Source organism: Scyliorhinus torazame, chromosome 1 (genome assembly GCF_047496885.1).
Source record: "Scyliorhinus torazame isolate Kashiwa2021f chromosome 1, sScyTor2.1, whole genome shotgun sequence".
Taxonomy (NCBI): Eukaryota; Metazoa; Chordata; class Chondrichthyes; order Carcharhiniformes; family Scyliorhinidae; genus Scyliorhinus; species Scyliorhinus torazame.
This window is the reverse complement of record NC_092707.1, coordinates 226,304,175-226,324,211: the sequence shown is the minus strand read 5'-3', so window position 1 is coordinate 226,324,211 and position 20,037 is coordinate 226,304,175. Positions and strand designations below refer to the sequence as shown.

At 46.0% G+C, this 20,037-nt stretch overlaps 1 protein-coding gene across 5 annotated transcripts in view; it reads right to left on the bottom strand.

Moving 5' to 3' along the window:
• Nucleotides 1-14,288: 14,288 nt before the first annotated feature.
• The window catches only part of LOC140419219 (cobalamin binding intrinsic factor-like), an 81,223-nt gene continuing 75,474 nt past the window's right edge, over nt 14,289-20,037 (bottom strand). For all 5 annotated transcript variants that reach the window (XM_072503015.1, XM_072503021.1, XM_072503036.1 and 2 more), the window contains one exon: nt 14,289-17,677. In XM_072503015.1, the coding sequence (XP_072359116.1) occupies nt 17,649-17,677 (29 nt within the window). In that variant the 3' untranslated portion in view covers nt 14,289-17,648. The remainder of the gene's footprint in view (nt 17,678-20,037) is intronic.

Here is a 20,037-nt window from a genome sequence, read left to right as displayed (position 1 = left end):
TATGTGTGTGTGTATATGTGTGTGTATGTGTGTGTGTGTGTATGTGTATGTATGTGTACATGTGTGCGTGTGTGTGTGTATGTATGTGTGTGTATGTATGTGTGTGTGTATGTGTGTGTGTGTATGTGTGTGTGTGTGTGTGTATATGTGTGTGTATATGTGTGTGTGTATGTGTGTGTGTGTGTGTATAGAGGGTGGGGGTAAAGTAAAATCAGGGATTAGAGAATAGTTAACCAGTTGTATTTGTTGCATATTTCATTATAGTTCTTGTTATTAATAAACAGTAATTTGTGTTTACATTTACAAACCTGGTGACAGTAATTATTGCGCAACCAAGGGCCAAAGACTTTGCGTATTCTTTTTAAGAACTATTGGTTAATTCACTTGTGTTGTGACTCTGGGTCAAGTAGGGCTGGAATTGACTGCGCACTTTCCCAGAGTATCGTACCAACTTATTTCCTCTCTCCTGTGCCGAGACATAGACCCGGTTGATGCTGATTCTGTCATCTGGCTAGTGGAACCGTACTCACCTGTTTCTATTCTTATTTACCCAGTTGGAGTCGGGGAACCATTTAGCTTCTAGCTCCCATACTGTTACCTCACGGATATATCCTTAGTCCCTTCAGTTTCTCACCTACAGGCAACCCCTCGACAAACATCATCTGAAAAAACAGAGCCAGGTTCCACAGGTGCACGAAACAGCAGCCAGCTCTACCTCATCCCTATCTGTCTCACTCCCCACTCTCTCTTATTTATCAGACTGTTCACCCAACCAGATTAACAGAAATGTCCTATTAAATATTAGGAAAACTGAAGCCACTGCCTTCAGTCCCACCACAAATTTCCTTCCCTAGCCAAGTCCATTTCACTCTGCAGCAACTGCCTTAGGCTTCAACAGACCATTCACATTCATACTTGACCCCAAAGTAATTTTCTGACTACATATCCACTCCCAAGCAACAACCACTTCCTTCCACCTACATAACATAGCCTAAATCTGCCCCATCTCAACCCATCCATTCCATTGTTCCTTTAGACTTGATTATTCAAACGCTCTTCTGGCCATCTTCCACCCTCCTTAAATTTGATTTCATCCAAAGGTTTACTGTCCTTATAAAACTTACACCAAGCCCCATTCACCTATCAGCCCTGTGCTTGTTGACCAAATTGGCCCCTGGTCCGGCAATGCCTCAATTTAAAAATTCTCATCCTTGCTTTCAAATCCCTCTATTGACCTTTTCTGCCTATGTTACCTCCTCCACCCCTTGCCATTATTCAGGAACTCTGCACACCTCCCAGTCTTGTCCCTTTTACATCCTTGATTTTACTCGCTCCATTATTGGTGGCTGTACCTTCAGCTGCCGAGACCCTTAGCATAGGAATCCCCTCCGTGGCGCTCAGATATTAGTGGGGGCACATCTGGTGATCCCAGATGGTTATAAGACGTACAAGAGGGCAGATGTGCACTAGGGGTAGTTCCAGAGGAGTACAAAGAAAACCTTTGATAACTAGCTCAGTAACAGATCGCTATCTTACCACGTGTGATTCAGTAATGATCCTCGTTTGAACAAGTCACAAGTCGTTTGGTAGATTCCTTGCTCGACATCGAACACCAAACACAGCGTGGTACCAGAATGTTGAAGATTTGAAGATAACGACAGCAGTGACAAAGTTAAAATTTGGCGGACAGATCGATCTGGTGAACTTCAGCCTGTGGCGACTCAATTCACTAGAAGATACTGGAGGGTGAGATGGAAGGACTGAAGGCCCCCCCATCAGATATCCAGTAATGTAGATGAAACCTGGCGGTTCTGCAAGCAATGTTTAACCTTTATGTTTTGGCCCGAGGTCTGCAGGCACAGCCTGATGAAAGGTGAATAGCGTTGCTGCTAACGGTGGCAGGTCCACAAGCAATTGAACTGTACAATACGTTTGCATTTGACAATGAGGAGGATAACAAGAGCTACGATGAAGTCATTCGATACTTTGATCAGCAGTGCTCCCCCAAAAATAATGAGACTTTTGAGAGTTACATGTTCCGTACGCGTACCCGAAAACCTGGTGAATCGTTCGACAGTTTTGTCACTAACTTGAGGCTGAAGGCCCATCATGCAACTTCAGCAACCTGACATCTTCGCTAATCCGCGACCAAATTGTCTTTGGTGTGGCTAATGGTAAGCTCCGTGAGAGGTTGCTGTGGGAGATTTGGTACTGGAACAAGCAGTAAAGATTTTCCAGGTGAGCGAGTTAGCTGCACAGTGAATCGGCACACTCTGCTCGAAAAAGTTTGGCGCCGATTCAGAGAAAGATGCCAGCGCCATTGTGCTATGACGCGCATCATGAAAAAACGTGATCACAGTGTGGGCGGCTGACAGGAACCGCCGCCGCCACCTTGTGCCAAGCGTGTGGCACTCGATATGGCCCACAGCAATGTCCGGCCTTTGGAAAAGATTGTTCCAGGTGCGGCCATATTGGGCATTTTGCAAAACAATGTTTTGTGCGTCCTTCAATAGACCATATAAGATCAGTAAATGTGCTTGATGAGATAAATACCGATGAACAGGGCAGCACTGTAGCACAAGTGGATAGCACTGTGGCTTCACAGCGCCAGGGTCCCAGGTTCAATTCCCCGCTGGGTCACTGTCTGTGCGTAGTCTGCACGTTTTCCCCGTGTCTGCGTGGGTTTCCGGTTTCCTCACACAATCCAAAGGTTAGGTGGATTAGCCATGATAAATTGCCCTTAGTGACCAAAAAAGGTTGGGAGGGGTGATTGGGTTACGGGGATAGGGTGGAAGTGAGGGTTTAAGTGGGTCGGTGCAGACTCAATGGGCCTAATGGCCTCCTTCTGCACTGTATGTTCTATGTTGTAACAGACATTATATCATTAGACAGAACACTAAAGAACAGTTTTTCATCAATCTCATCTCAACCAAAGTCCAGAAGAGTGATAAAAACACCGAAGCTAGGAAGAACTCTCTAGAAACATTAAAACCAGATAGAAATCAATGGTGTTCCAACTCATTATTATGATGCGACTTTGACACTAAAACAAGACCTAGTCTGCTTTACACAAGCTGAACGCGCAGTTGAAAATTGCTGATCGGCCGGGGCTGCTGGTGTATTACGGAACAAAAACACTGGAGACTTTCGGTGCATGTGAACGTCAGCTATCCGTAGACGACATGAGGTACAAATTACTGTTTCATATTGTCGACATGGACATTGAATCCATCAGAGGAGCAGAGTTATGCGAATCCCTGGATTTAGTTGAGCCACTATGTGTCCCAAAAGACGGCTGACCAGCTGAATACTAAAGGGGTGGGATTCTCCCCTACCCGGCGGGGCGGGGGGTTCCGGCGTAATGGAGAATCGGTGTGGGTGGGCCCGCCGACTGGCGCGGTGTGATTCCCGCCCCCGCCGACCGGCGGGTTGTCGGAGAATCCCGCCCCAGATCCCTACAAGATATCACAGTGTGCATAGTTGATGTGGGTTCAGAAGAAATCCAGGTGGAAGACGACAAACCAGACAAAGACGGTACAGCCAGCGAGCATTCTGCACTTCTAGTTCAAAGTCTTCAAGAACATGCCTGTGCTCAGTGGCAGGATACAGGAGCATGATGAGCCCATTTAAAGGATCTGCAAGATGTGAGTGTTAAATGGACAGAGCATGAGAAGCTTCACTCTGGAGTTTAAAGTTAAAGCTTTATGAGTATTTTACAAATGAGATGATCGCAAAAGTATATCAGCTGGATTCACAGCCGCTGGAATCTTTCTTCGATGAGCCAGAAATCATGGGCTCCACAGGCTGCAAGATCGACTGGAGGAAGAATAAAAATGTAATGTTGATAACAATTCAAACTAAACGGAAGCACAAAGGTCAAAGCCTCACAGAACAGTTACGAAAACTGTACAAGAGGACAGACGTGCACTAGGGAGCTCCCAACCCGGCCTAACTACCGACGCCAGCCCCCGGATCGCCTTGCCAAGTCCCTGGAGCTCCCGACCCGACCCCCGACGGCAAGACCCAGCCCAACGTGACCCCCAGAGACCCGCTCAGCAACCTGACCCAGAGAGGCCCGCCCAACATCCCGACCTACCTGGTGATGGAAGAAAGAAAAATCCACTTGGAGGCCCGACCGGGCCTACTTCAAGATCCGATCTCAGGAGCGCCCAGGGAGGGAACAGACCACGGGATCCAGCCGAACCTGCCTCAGGAAGCCCCTGCCCACGACCCAGGACCCCCGAAACGGCAGAGACCCCGCGCGAGGCCCCAAACGCGCTGCAAGGTATTCCCACGCCCGCAGAACGCCGGGACCCATCCGGATCGCAAACATGCCCCCCAAGTAATCCCTCTACCTCAACCACCACCCCGGACCCTGCCAGAAGCGACCCCAGATACGTAAACAGCGCCCTGGTCCCCGCCAGCGCCCTGGACCCCACCAGACGCAACCACATACCTTCCACAAGAGCTGACATCTGCCATCGGATTCCAGGATCATCCAGCAGCAGCCGCCGACCGAGGAAGCGAGGGAAACGTGGCGGTCTGCAGGTTAGACTGAAGCAACGCGGTTTCAAGACCCCTCTCCCCAGCATACTCCTGGCAAACGTCCAAGCGATCGAAAACAAGCTGGATGAACTTAACGCCAGACTTACCTCTCAGAGGGAAGTACGAGACTGCTGTGTGCTCTGTTTCACAGAGACATGGATCACCCCTGCCTCACCGGACTGTGCCATACAACCTGAAGGCTTCTCAATTCACCGGGCGGACCACACGGCATCATCAGGCAAAGCGAAGGGTGGAGGGGTTTGCCTCCTCATCAACTCCTCGTGCTTGGATGTGGCGACGCTGGCAACCTACTGCTCCCCAGACCTGGAATACCTGACCGTGAAGTGCCGCCCATATTATCTTCCACGTGAGTTCACTTCAGCCATTATCACAGCGGTCTACATCCCACCCCAGGCAGAAGTGAGGAAGGCGCTGGACGAACTATACACAGTAATAAACAACTACGAAACAGAACACCCGGAGGCCTTGTTCATCGTGGCCGGAGACTTCAACAAGGCCAACCTCAAGAGTGTACTGCCAAAATTCCACCAGCACATCTCCTGTCCCACCAGGGGCGACAACACTCTTGACCACTGCTACTCAAAAATCAAGGGCGCCTACCGTTCCATCCCCCGGCCGCACTTTGGGAAATCAGACCATAAAACGGTGCTCCTTCTCCCGGCATACAAGCAGAAACTCGAGCGGGAGAATCCAGCTAAGAAGGTTGTGCAGTGCTGGTCCGAGGAGACAGAAGAGCTCTTACGTGACTGCTTAGAGACAGTGGACTGGCCCATATTTAAGAACTCAGCGGCCAACTTAAATAAGTATGCCACCACCATCACAGACTTCATCAGCAAATGTGTGGACGACTGCATGCCAAAGAAAGCAGTACGTGCATTCCCCAACCGGAAACCATGGCTCAAATGCGAGATTGACTCCCTACTGAAGATCTGAGGCGTTCAAGGCAGACGACCCTGACCTATACAAGAAATCCAGGTACGACCTCCGCAAAGCCATCCGAGATGCCAAGAGAGAATATCAAACCAAGCTAGAGTCACAGACAGACTCTCGGCGGTTGTGGCAGCATGGTAGCATTGTGGTTAGCACAATTGCTTCACAGCTCCAGTGTCCCAGGTTTGATTCCGGCTTGGGTCACTGTCTGTGCAGAGTCTGCACATCCTCCCCGTGTGTGCGTGGGTTTCCTCCGGGTGCTCAGGTTTCCTCCCACATTCCAAAGATGTGCAGGTTAGCTGGATTGGCCATGATAAATTGCCCTTAGTGTCCAAAATTGCCCTTAGTGTTGGGTGGGGTTACTGGGTTATGGGGATAGGGTGGAGGTGTTGACCTTGGGTCGGGTGCTCTTTCCAAGAGCTGATGCAGACTCGATGGGCCGAATAGCCTCCTTCTGCACTGTAAATTCTATGATAATTCTATGATAAACAACATAGCGGGCTACAAAGCGAAGCCGAACAGTATCTCTGGCAGTAGCGCACTCCTCCCCAATGAACTCAATGCATTCTATGTTCGGTTCGAGCAGGTAACCAACAATCCGCTGTTGAGTGCCCCAGCAGCCCATAATTTACCCATACCCACCATCACAGCTTCCGAAGTCAGATTGGCCTTCCTGAAAGTGAACCCTCGGAAGGCAACGGGCCCGGACGGGATCCCTGGTCGTGCACTCAGAGCCTGCGCGGACCAGCTGGCTGAGGTATTCGGACATCTTTAACCTGTCCCTACTCCACTCCAAGGTCCCCACCTGCTTCAAGAAGACCATCATCATACCGAAGAACCAGGCTACGTGCCTCAATGACTACCGACCAGTGGCCCTGACTTCAGTCGTAATGAAGTGCTTCGAGAGGTTGATCATGAAGCGCATCACCTCCATACTCCCAGAACGCCTTGATCCACTGCAATTCGCATACCACTGCAACCGGTCCACATCAGACACCATTTCCCTGGCCCTACACTCATCCCTAGAGCATCTCGAAAACAAGGGCCCCTACATTAGACTCCTATTTATTGACTACAGCTCCGCCTTCAACACCATAATCCCAGCCAAGCTCATATCAAAGCTCCAAAACCTAGGACTTGGCTCCCCACTCTGCAACTGGATCCTCGATTTTCTGACCAACAGACCACAATCAGTAAAAATGAACAACAACACCTCCTCCACAATAGTCCTCAACACCGGCACCCCGCAAGGCTGCGTACTTAGCCCCCTACTCTACTCCCTGTACACACACGACTGCGTGGCAAAATATGGTTCCAACTCCATCTACAAGTTTGCTGACGATACGACCACAGTGGGCCGGATCTCGAATAACGACGAGTCCGAATACAGGAGGGAGATAGAGAACCTAGTGGAGTGGTGTAGCGACAACAATCTCTCCCTCAATGCCAGCAAAACTAAAGAGCTGGTCATTGACTTCAGGAAGCAAAGTACTGAACACACCCCTGTCAACATCAACGGAGCCGAGGTGGAGATGGTTAGCAGTTTCAAATTCCTCGGGGTGCACATCTCCAAAAATCTGTCCTGGTGCACCCACGTCGACGCTACCACCAAGAAAGCACAACAGTGCCTATACTTCCTCAGGAAACTAAGGAAATTCGGCATGTCCACATTAACCCTTACCAACTTTTACAGATGCACCATAGAAAGCATCCTATCGGGCTGCATCACAGCCTGGTATGGCAACTGCTCGGCCCAGGACCGCAAGAAACTTCAGAGAGTCGTGAACACCGCCCAGTCCATCACACAAACCTGCCTCCCATCCATTGACTCCATCTACACCTCCCGCTGCCTGGGGAAAGCGGGCAGCATAATCAAAGATCCCTCCCACCCGGCTTACTCACTCTTCCAGCTTCTTCCATCGGGCAGGAGATACAGAAGTCTGAGAACACGCACGAACAGACTCAAAAACAGCTTCTTCCCTGCTGTCACTAGACTCCTAAATGACCCTCTTATGGACTGACCTCATTAACACTACACCCTGTATGCTTCATCCGATGCCAGTGCTTATGTAGTTATATTGTTTATGTTGTGTTGCCCTATTATGTAATTTCTTTCATTCCCTTTTCTTCTCATGTACTTAATGATCTGTTGAGCTGCTCGCAGAAAAATACTTTTCACTGTACCTCGGTACACGTGACAATAAACAAATCCAATCCAATAGGGGTAGTTCCAGAGGAGTACAAAGAAACTCCATGATAATTTGCTCTGTAACAGATCGTTTACCTGCCACGTGTGATTTAATAATGATCCTGATTTGGACAAGTCACAAGTCGTTTGGTAGATTCCTTCCTAGACATCGAATGCCAAACACAACACCCTCCCTAAATCTCTCTGACTTTGACTCCTCCTTTAAGAATGTCGTTATCACCTACCTCGTTGATCCAGCTTCTGGTCGAGGGTAGTAATAACTTCTTATGTGCGTCAGTGTCTGTTTCATAATGCCTCTGTGAAACAAATTGACATATTTTTCCTACATTGAAGACACTGGGCATGATGTAATGGCCTCGTCGCGCCAGAATTGGTGTCAGGATGAGGCCGTTGAATCTCGCGAGAGAACTCTCTGATCCGGATCTGCACATTTAAATTATCATTAGGCTCATTTACACATACGTTCACAGGATTCTTCTGGCACCCGGGACTTAATGGCCACGGCAGGGAGAACTCGCCAGGGCGCCGTTTCGTACTGGTTTGCACAAACGTGGATCAGTTGTAATGGCACCTGGGCGGGGTCTCCTCGGCCACTGGAGTCCCCCGGGTGGTCAGGGACAGGGTAAGGTTATACACTGGCACTCACTCTGGCACCCAGGCACCTTGGCGCGGCCATCCTGACATCCTAACAGTGCCACCCCAGCATTGCCAGGGTACCCGAGTGGCACTTGCAGGGGTGTGCCAATGTTAGGGTGCCCGGGTGCCAGGTGGGCACTGCCAGGGATCGGGCCGCGGGATCTTACCAGGTGCTGGATGGATGAGAGAGTCTTCCCGAGGGCCTCTCCGAGGTTGGGAGGGGGGGAATAGGGGGCTGAAAATGGGGTGGGGAGGGCTGAAAGGCAGGGGGAACGATCGGAGCAGCCAGACAAAATGGTGCTCCGATTTTGTGAGGAGCCTTTCCTGCTGGGCTTGCCAGCTGGATATTCACTCTAAGTGCGGCCTCGGCAGAGAGACCAAAAAAAAACAAAGTGGCATTGGACAGTGGGGTGTTTCTCAGCACTGCCGCCACCGGAAAACGCTAAACGCACCCAAAACCGGACATAGATTTTCTACGGTTAAATTGCACCCATAGAACCATAGAAGTGGGCCATTCAGCCCATCGAGTCTGCACCGACCCTCTGAAAGAGCACCCTATCTAGACCCACTCCCCTACCATACCCCGTAACCCCACATTACCTGCACATCTTTGGATATTGAGCGGCAATTTTAGCCTGGCCAATCAACCTAACCTGCACATCTTTGTGTCAGCTAAATGATGTGCTGTATTCTCTGGAGTTGGGGTTTAAACCCACGACCGTCGCAGATGCAAGTGTGTTACCAACTGAATCTCACATTGTGTAAGGCATTTGAACGAACCAACTGTGTCTGAATCTCACTTGCATTAATATAGGATATCCAGCAGGGCTCACAGGGCTTACAATGATCAGCAGCAGGAGCTTTGGCTGTGATATTATTTTTAATTCCATTCTAACCTCAAGGCCCCTTATGCAAACGATCTCTGAGCCAGGTTCCGGCTGAGAACTGGATCTGAGATTTTCCATTTCATTGCAGACACTTCATCCAGCTTTGGAAATTGCTTTCATTGCCTGATACATAATCCTGATTTTATTATTAATCATATTCTCCTTGACGATCTGCTACACTCTACTTTATTCATTTATTTATTATTTCTCAAACCATCATTGATTACTTTTTTATGTTAACCCAGTCACTGGACATCAGCCCTGTTAAAGGTAACATTATTAGCTCTCCTGAATGAAAGTTTCACCGAGAACGACATTAAACTGTTCATTCTGTTCCCAGCCTCTCTGACCATTTCTCTGCTGATTCCTCTTTCTTTCCAGATGTCTCAGTAACGATTGGGAGACTGGCTCAGCAAAAATAACATTTCTCAAAACGTCTCATTCATAACCTGGTCACCACGAAAGATCGATTGGTCATTAGTATTAACCTGACATCAAAGCAGATTCCTATTTGTCACATGCTGAATATCCTGGTGTATAATATTCACTTTACCTAACACTCTGGAAGGTATGTAACAGGTGACCAATGCATTATCACCCATTTAGCATGACCGCCCACAACCATTTTCTCTCTGCTTGTGTTTCACAAGCTTCCTGGGGGGTGGAAGCCGACCTGAGGAAATTTTTACTCAGCTGTGTGCCTGGTGTTTAGACAGTAATTGCATCCTCACAAATTAAACCTACATCTGCACAGTGGTTGGGAATTATTTAAAGGGGCTTTACCATGGGGAATGAACCATGGCAATGCCTTTAACCAATCAGAGTCAACCTGCCCGGTTTGAATTTAAATAAAAGCTTGACAGTTCCCTGGTGCATTCTCCATGGCAACACCTCTACAAATCTGGATCTACTTGCCAACCAATCATTTTTTTTCTTTTTTAAAATAAATTTAGTGTACCCAATTTCTTTCCAATTAAGGGGCAATTTAGCGTGTTCAATCCACCTACCTTGTATATCTTTGGGTTGTGGGGGCGAAACCCACGCAAACACGGGGAGAATGTGCAAACCCCACACAGACAGTGACCCAGAATCGAACCTGGGACCTCGGCGCCGTGAGGCAGCAGGGCTAACCCACTGCGCCACCGTGATGACCTACTTACCAACCAATCATGCAAAAATATTGTTGTTCCCTTTACAATTGATATCCTTGTAAATTCTGTCCTGATGAGTGCAAGACGAAAAGCTTCAACAGCATGTTTCTTCTTCGGCAATGCTCAAACTTCCTGATAGATTGAAAGTTTACCCACTGTACCAATTGTATCTACCATTAGGACAGCGACATTGTCAAAATAAAAGTGAAACATTGCATTTTTATGGCAACTTGAATGACCTCAGAATGTCCCAAAGTTTTATTTACAGCCAATGAAGTACTGTTGAAGTGTAATCACTATTGTAATGCAGTGAAACACAGCAGCCAATATCCACACAGGAAGATCTCATAAACATCTTTGTGGTCTGCAAGCCTATCCTTTAAATTTACCACAAAGAAAACTGGCGACAAGGAGGTCAGAACCACGCTGGCAGACCCGCAGCGAAGAAACAAAAGGACAGGAAAATTGTTGATCCATGTGCTGACATCCAAAAAGGATTAAGAAGCTAAAAACTTCTCTGCACCAAAGCTGACAATGGAGGGGTGCCAAATATGGATAACAGTCATCAAAGGAACCAAAATTTAAACATAGATTCTAAGGAAATAACATTGAATAGCTCAGCACTTGCTCTGCAAGGAAAGATCTGGAACAGTACAGGGAGTACTGTACCCTGCAACAATAGTTTTGAGCTGGGGTGTTCCAAAACCTGGAAGAAAACAGGCTGAGGTCAGGAGTACCTTGTTTGAAAAAAGAAGCGAGGCTGTGCTCAAGGATTTGTGGCACATCGTGCTTATGCAAGCCCTTTCCATAGTAAAAATGGTGAGAATTTTTGTTCCATGGACCGTATGGTGAGACACTGAGGGGTGGAACTCAAATACGGAAAGATTTGATTATTTTTTTCAAGCAAACAAAATTGAGGCAAACATTGTAGTCCCAACTTTCCTGAGCACAATGGGGGGGGTGAGAAGCCTTCAACCTCCTGCGAAGTCTGGTGCAGCCAGAGAAACTAGACTCAAAACCTATGGTGAGATTGTGGAGATGTTTCAGGGCAACTTCTCACCTAAACCCTTGGTCATCGCCAAAAGGTTCAGGTTCTATAAACATAACCAACAAGTGTGAATCAATCACACACTTTGTGGCTACTTTGAAGAAATTAGCTGAATACTATGAATTTGGACATGTCTTGAATTACGCCATTAGAGACAGACTAGAGTGCAGGTTAAGAAGTATTTCAAAAAAAGCTATTCAAAAAAAGACTGTTAACAGAAAGCAACTTAAACCTAAAGAAGACTTTAGAAGTTTGGTTCTCCATTGAATTAGCTAAGGAAGGCCAATGATTAAGTTTGAGCACTAAAATCAATAAAATGTTGCTGAGACCCAAACACACACGTTCGAAATGGCCATTGATGTGGAAAAACTGGGCACTCAGCAGACTGCTCGTGCAAGGATACAAAATGCAGGAATTGTGGTAAAAAGGGGCTCATCGAATGTGTGTGTTGGAGAAACAACAAGTTCCAAATAAGAACGATAAAAAGAAAGAACCAAGGGTATCAAATGGAACACCGAAGAGAAGAAAGAAGATCCACATGATACAAAAGCGGCATGATAAAGGACCAGAATCACAGTCAGATGACGAACTGTCGTTGAACATTCTGGCTATTGCTGGTGCAACCAACTGTTACTGGATTACTCCTTTACTGGACAACCAGTGAAAATGGAAGTAGAGACTGGAGTAGCCATTTCATTGGTACCAGAACTATTTTCCAAGAGAAACTACGACATGTTGCCTCAAAACCGTCAAAGGTAACACTTAAAACATATATTGAAGAAGTAGTGCCATTGAGGGGCTTTATTGATGTTAATGTGCAACTAATCGGACAGACCACAGACTTGTCCCTGCACATCATTAAAGGTAACTATCCAGCCCTAACAGGGAGAACCTGGCGGGAGAGAATCAAGCTAAACTGGGCCGAGGTGAATCTCATGTTGGAGTCTGAAACAGATATACCGAACATTTTAAAGAAACATGCCATAGTCTTTAATGGAGAGCTAGGAAGATTGAAAGAGCTCTCAGTCAAGCTAAATATTAAGGGTGTGTTTAAAGGCCACATTGCACCCGGCAAAAATTCAGGTGGGCTGGTTAGCTCATGGGAAAGGCCCAAATCGGGAACCGTGCTGAGTGGTTTACAATCTAACCGGCCCACTCCCGATGGCAGGATCCAGATCCTACCTAGACGTGGCTGAAGCTACTTGAGGCCAATTAAGGGCAATTTTTATCTCATTAGCGAGATGGAAGCCCAATCTAACCAGCTCCCTAGTGATAGGTCCCACCGGCGCCGACTAGTACTGGTCCACACAAATGTGGACGAGGCGTCATGGCACCTGGGGTGCCTCCCAGGCCATTGGAGGCCCCTGGGTGGTCAAGGACAGGGCAGTGAGGCAACTGCTAAGATGCCAGGGTGGTGCTGCCAGGAGCACTGCCAGGGTAGCAGCGCCAGGGTGACATTGCCAAGGGTCAGGGTCTGAGGGCAGCCATGCCAATGAAAGGAGGGATGAGGCAGGGTATGAAGGGTGGGGTCCCGATCTCTTGACTCCCAGATGCGACCCCCGAACCCCACAAAGCCCCAATTCACCGATAAGGGAGTCCTCAGGCCCTCTCCTCAACCCCCTGCACCCGCATAGATTACCCCTGGTCCGATCCACAGCACAGTGGATCTGGTGCCCAGCTGGCAGCAGCATAGGTGAGTTCGGGCTTTGGGGGCATTATGGTGTCGCGTCATTTTGGGTTGAGCCATTTTTTAATGACGTCCTGACCTCCTTCAGCATTGGGGAGTTCCGGCGAGCAGAGTTCCTCAGTGCAGAAAATGGGACTAAAGTGAGGCTTCGTCAGGGGGTTCCCTGTTGAGGCCCCGAATCTACCTGAATGGGAACAGAGTCTCATTCCATAGCATGGGGTTTCTTGGTACTCGGAGAATACTCGCTATGGGATTCTGTTCCCATTCTGGTAGATCTCGCCCAATATCTTATTTACTGGAAAGAATGAAGAAGTGCATCTTCACAATTTTGGTGCTACAGTCCAGAGACAGGAAGATTACGGACTATGAGTACGGAAGGATAAATGTGAATTCTTCAAATCTTTTATTGAATACCTGGGGCACGTCATAGATTATTATTTTAATTATAATCTTTATTGTCACAAGTAGGCTTACATTAACACTGCAGCGAAGTTACTGTGAAAAGCCCCGAGTCGCCACATTCCGGCACCTGTTCAGGTACACAGGGAGAATTCAGAATGTCCAAATTACCTAACAGCACATCTTTCGGGACTTGTGTGAGGGAACCGGAGCACCCGGAGGAAACCCACACAGACACAGGGAGAATGTGCAGACTCCGCACAGACAGTGACCCAAGCCGGGAATCGAACCTGGGATGCTGAAGCAACAGTGCTAACCACTGTGCTACCGTGCTGTGGACAAAGATGCAAAGGGACTGCACAAATCATCTTCAAAAACAAAAGCTATAACTGAAGCACTTGCACCTGAAAACGTAATTCAATTTTGATTTCTTTTCTTGGTCTTAATAAAATATAATGGAAGGTTGTCCCTAATTTAGCAACTATTCCCAAGCCAAGTTATTGTGTCTAAACACGAAATGGAAATGGTGGATCAGTGCAAGAAGGCCTTCGCACAAGCTAAGGAGGCACTACTAAAGTCAGAAACCTTGCCACATTTTGGTCCGAAGTTACCATTGCAATTTGGTTTGTGACACATCTCCTTATGGTGTGGGTGCAGTGGTTTTTCACATAATGCCCAATGATGAAGAGAAGCCAATACCAGTGTTTGCATCAAGATCCTTGAACAAAGCAGAAATGAACTATGCACAGATAGAGAAAGAAACTCGAGGCATCAATTTCGGAATCAAACATTTTTATCAATGCCTTATGGACAGAGATTTACTTTACTAACAGGTCATCGACCACTGACAGCAATACTGAGGCCACACACCATTACTCCACCTCTAGCAACGAGCCAGATGCAGAGATGGGCATTGCTGCTGTCATCAAATCTCCATGGGAATTCTGATGGACTCTATAGATTACCTTTAAGTAACTGACGAATGTGATATAAAATAGTTACTTTAGAGATATTAGTTACTGTAATGTAGAGATAGGCCAGTCTCATTCTGTTGAGTTCACAGGCAAAGGATTTCAGACCGCATGGCAAAGCAAAGGAAGAGGTGTGTCCACCAAAGGAGGAGAAAAGGATGCTGGGTAATAGGGGCCAGAGGAAGGGATTGGAAGTGAGCCAATCAGAATGTATCACCAGGTCAGGAGGGGTATAGGATGACCTATGGGAATCGTGTATGTGAAACTTGATGCCATTTGAATGTATCAGTACAGACTCCTTTGTTCTACAGCCTCACTTGATTCCAGAGGTGTACGAAGCAGGATGCGCTTTGTGCCGCTGTGAACGGAGTAAAGCTTGCAAGCTAAATAAAATAACTAATGCTGTACCTGCAAATCCATCTCGACTTTTATTGAGGCCAGACTGACGGGTAAAGAAATTTGGGATTTGACATAACGAGTCATCAATGAATAGTTCGAGTGGTAATATTTTCTATTTAGAATAAATTGATAACACTCCTGTAACCACAGGACAAGGTAAGAAGTACACCAGAAATAATCCACACACCAGACATAATCCACTCCTGTCAGAAGTTTACGGACATGGTTCTTGGTGGTAAGACCGTGGGAGCAAACCCAGAGTTGAAGCCATTTGTTACCCGAAGACTTGAACTAGCCGTACAGCTGAGGGTCATTATTCTACCATTGTTAAGGGAACGTGTCTAAAGACATGCAGGTTACGTGGAGTTGCCATGATAAATTGCCCTTAGTGACCAAAAAGGTTAGGAGGGATTATTGGGTTACGGAGATCGGGTGGAAGTGAGGGCTTAAGTGGGTCGGTGCAGACAAGGTGGGCCGAAGGGCCTCCTTCTGCACTGTATGTTCCATGTGTCTTAAACCAACTTCCATGAAGGTCATTTTGGGACAGAAAGGATGAAGATTGCCAGAAGCTATTTTTGGTGAACAGGGCTCAGTAGCAAAATCGAGGAGAAGGCGGGCATGTGTTTAGCTTGTGCAAATGTTCGAAACCTGCTGTCACTAGCACCATTACACCCATGGGAATGACCAGAAGAGCCATGGCAGAGTTCATGTCGCTTATGCTGGACCATTCGAAGAACAAATGTTTTTCATTGTATTAGATGCACCCTAAAAATGGCCTGAAGCCGTCATTATGAAGAGAACATCCTCGGAGAGAACAATAGAAAGACTGGGTGAGATTTTTGCAAGATTTGGTTACCCTGAACAATTTGTTAGTGATAATGGGCCACAGTTCATTTTGCAAGAATTCACAAGTTATCTAAAGGAAAATGGAATCCAACACATCTGATCCATTGCTTATCACCCTACGACAAATGGGCTGGCTGAAAGGTTTGTTCAGATAATGAAGCATTCTTGAGCAAGGATCATTGTCAAAACAACTGAGCCAATTCCTGATGACATACAGGAATACAACACATTCAACAACCCAAAGTTCTCCAGCATTACTCATGGTAAAATGTCAGTTACATACAGCTGAAGCCACCTAAGACAAGAGTGATTGTTGAGAGGAAACAGCAAAGTCAGGTTTTGTGACGTGAGAACAGGGTTAAACACAGTGCCTGTTCTGGAAGGTCAGGAAATATTGGCGAGGAATTATACCATCAGTGATAAGTAGATATCTACCATCGTCTTAGCACAGACAGGACTGGTCTCCTACACTATTCAAACTTTGGACGATGTAGTGTGGAGGAGACACACTGATCAACGTTTAGCAACTAGAACTAGTTTGCCAGAGACAGAGTCAAACAAGAGACTACAACCAACTATGCCAAATGAAGACCTAGATATTCCTGTGAACCTGACAATACCAGAAACAGTTTTGGAAGACAGTACCTCAGTTGAGGACGTTTTAACACTGAGTCAACCTGCAAACATTACGTCAATTCCAGTAGAGGCAATTACAGATGAGATCCAATCTCAACCCAAAACACCAGAGGCTGCACTCAATATGAAAATGCAGACACCTGAGGTTCGCTGACAACCACATAGAAATGGACATCCACCAAAACATCTAACTTATTGACTGTTGTGTTTGTTAATTCTTCATATTGTAAATTTTGATTGTTAACATCAGACTGTGTTTCATTGCGGAACATCTAATGTAAAAGGGGAGGAATGTGTTTGTTCCTAGTTGAAACAAGGTCACTTTAAGAGTCCGATCACGTGACATATTGATGATGTTACCGGCCGTGTGCGCAGGCAAGTGAGCAGTCTATCTTTACAGCCTGTTAAGTAAACACCTTTCCAATAAAGCTCTTGTGTGTTTCTACTTTCATGGTCTGCAAGCCTATCCTTTAAAAATAACACACTTGGGTCATGTGAATGTGGGAATAGTGCTCCCTGGGTCTACTGCTGAAAGCTTTTCTTGCCTTCTTTCTTTCTCCGTCTCTCTCCCCTGAGGCAGCTGGTGCTACTCTGTATGATCTCATTTCCTCCTCCAATTTTTCATGTGGATGATGGGGGACACCTTTCTCCTGCCACTCCTGTAACATACAGTGGCACAGGACTCATTCATTTGGGGTGAATTCCTGAGAGAATTTCCAGAATAAATAGTGATAGGTTGGTAAATTCTTGACAAACTATCCTTGAATGTCTCCCAAAGTGTCTCCAAACAGTGCAGTCAGCCAATCTCAATCAGCAAGTCAACACTTGAAGCAGATTATGACTTAAGTAGCACTCAAAATTCTCACCACGACTTGGTCATTCCTGTTCAGCTGGTTGCTGTGGGAGACGTTGTCAAAGCATTACTCACCAAAATGATGTGAAACCATTTTACTGAATAGCAATCACCCCCTGAAGAGTCTCCAGGCAGCTGTTCCTGGCACATACTTCAATTCCTTCACCAAAATGTGCTAAACCAGTGTTGCAGATTAAGACCTCAGTTTGGGCACTGCAGAGGCTCCTCAATACGTAAACTAATGTTTGAAGTTACTGTAGATCAGGGCAGAGATTTAATAATACACAGAAGGAATTTTTGATCCTGGCCTAAAAATGATTTTTCCAAGGAAGCATTTCATTAGATTAGATTATAAAGTGCCATTAACACATTCTGGAAAGATGCTGATAAGTGATATTGAGTTGTCCATCTCCAGGTCTCTATGTCCATTCTAGCCTTCATTTTCCTGAGGCAGATTATCTGAGAAATGAAAAATGCAATTTTTAATTCATAGTTTATATGCTAATACGGTTCCAATATGTCAGGCATTAGGCAATGGAAACTTAATTAACTGAATTAAGTTATTTTAAAGCATGATTATTATCTACCAAGGAAAAACGGAAAAATGAGATTTATAAAGCAGCTTTCAAGCCATAGGGACATCTCATACCACTTTACAGTCACTGAAATACTTTATATCCATCTCAAGACACTACCTGCAGTCCCTTGTGCTTTAACTTTACATAGTAATCTGTTATGTGAGACCTTGTCAAATGCCTTCTGAAAGTCTAAATAAACCACATCCACTGGTTCTCCCTGGTCAACTCTACTAGTTACATCTTCAAAGAATTCTAGTAGATTTGTCAAGCATGATTTCCCTTTCGTAAATCCATGCTGACTTTGCTGATTACTCCACTGCTTTCCAAATGCTGTGCTATGACATCCTTGATAATGGACTCTAGCAACTCCCCTACTCCTGACTTTAGGCTCAATGGTCCACAGTTCCCTGTTTTCTCTCTACCTCCCTTTTTGAATACCAGGCTGAAATTAGCTACCCTCCAATCTGTAAGAACCATTCCAGAATCCAAAGAATTTTGGAAATGACCACCAATGGATCTATTATTTCTAGGACCACTTCCTTCGGTACTTTGGGATTAAGATAATCAGGCCCTGGAGATTTATCTGCCTTCAATCAGATTAATTTCCACAAAACTATTTCTTTACTACGACTGATTTCCTTCAGCCCCTCACTAAAACTTGTGTTGCTCAGTACTTCCGGTATATTTTTCACGTCTTCCCTTGTGAAGACAGAAGCAAAGTATGAATTTAGTTCCTCAGCCATTTCTTTGTTCCCCGTTATGAATTCCCCCGTTTCTGACTGTAAGGGGCCTACATTATTTTTTGTCAATCTTTTTCTCTTTACATATCTATAGAAACTTTTACGGTCAGTTTTTATCTTAGAATCCCTGCAGTGCAGGATGAGGCCGTTCAGTCCATCGGGCCTGCATGGCTCTTGCAAACAGCACCCTACTTAAGCTCACGCCTCCACCTTATCCCCGCCATCCGGTAAACCCACCTAAACGTTTGGACACTAAGAGCCAATTTATCATGGCCAATCCACCTAACCTGCACATCTTGGACTGTGGGAGGAAACCAAAGCACCTGAAGGAAACCCAAGCAGACACGGGGAGAATGTGCAAACACCATAGAGACAGTTACCCGAGACCAAAATTAAATCTGGATCCTTGGAGCTATGAGGCAGCAGTGCTAGCCACTGTGCCATGTGCCACCCTTGTTCCCTACTAGCTTACTTTCATATTGTATTTTCTCCCTCTTAATCAATCCCTTCGTCTGCCTTTGCTGAATTTTTGTTCCCAATCCTCAGGTCTACTGCCTTCTCCTGCTAATTTGTTTGCCTCTTCTTTCAATCGAATACTATCTCTAATTTCCCTTGTAAACCATGGTTTGGACACACTTCCCTTTCTACTCTTGTGCCAAAAAGGAATAAATAACATTTGGAGTTCACCTATTTGTTCCTTGAATGCCTGTCCACTCACTGTCCTTCCTATCAGTAATGTTTGCAAGTCCATCATAGCCAACTCATGCCTCATACCATCATAGTTACCTTTACTGAGATTCAGGACCCTGACCTCAGAATCAACTACCTCACTATTCACCTTCATAAAGAAGTACATCATATTATGGTCACTCATCCCCAAGAGCTCTCTCACAACTAGATTGCCAGCTAATCCTTTCCCATTGCTCAATACCCAGTCCAAGATGGCCTGTTCCCTTGTTGGTTCCTCAATGTATTGGTCCCGGATACACTCCAGAAATTCCACCTCCATTGTGCTGCGACTAATATGACTGAACCAATCTTTATGCAGATTAAAGTCACTCATAATCACAGATGTTCTTTATCACATGCACCATTGATTTCCTGTCTAATGCTATTCCAAACATTACCACTGCAGTTTGGTGGTCTGTGTCCCATCCCTATGAATGTTTTTTGCCCCTAGATGTTTCTTAACTCAACCCAGACAGATTCCACATCATCTGTGCTGAACTCTTTGCTCAATATTGCTCAATATTGTATCAATATCTTCTTCAACAGTATAACTCCACCACCTTTTCCTTTCTGTCTGTCCTTCCTAAAAACTGAATAACCCTCAATGTTTAGTTCCCATCCTTGATCACCTTGGAACCATGTCTGTGTAACTAATTCATCCATCTAATTTTGAATGCTCTGAGTGCTCAGGTACATTCGACCCTGCCTGGGGCAGAACCCTATTGGGAGGCATTAACGAGACAGATCAGTTCAAGGGTCAGGAGCAATTGAA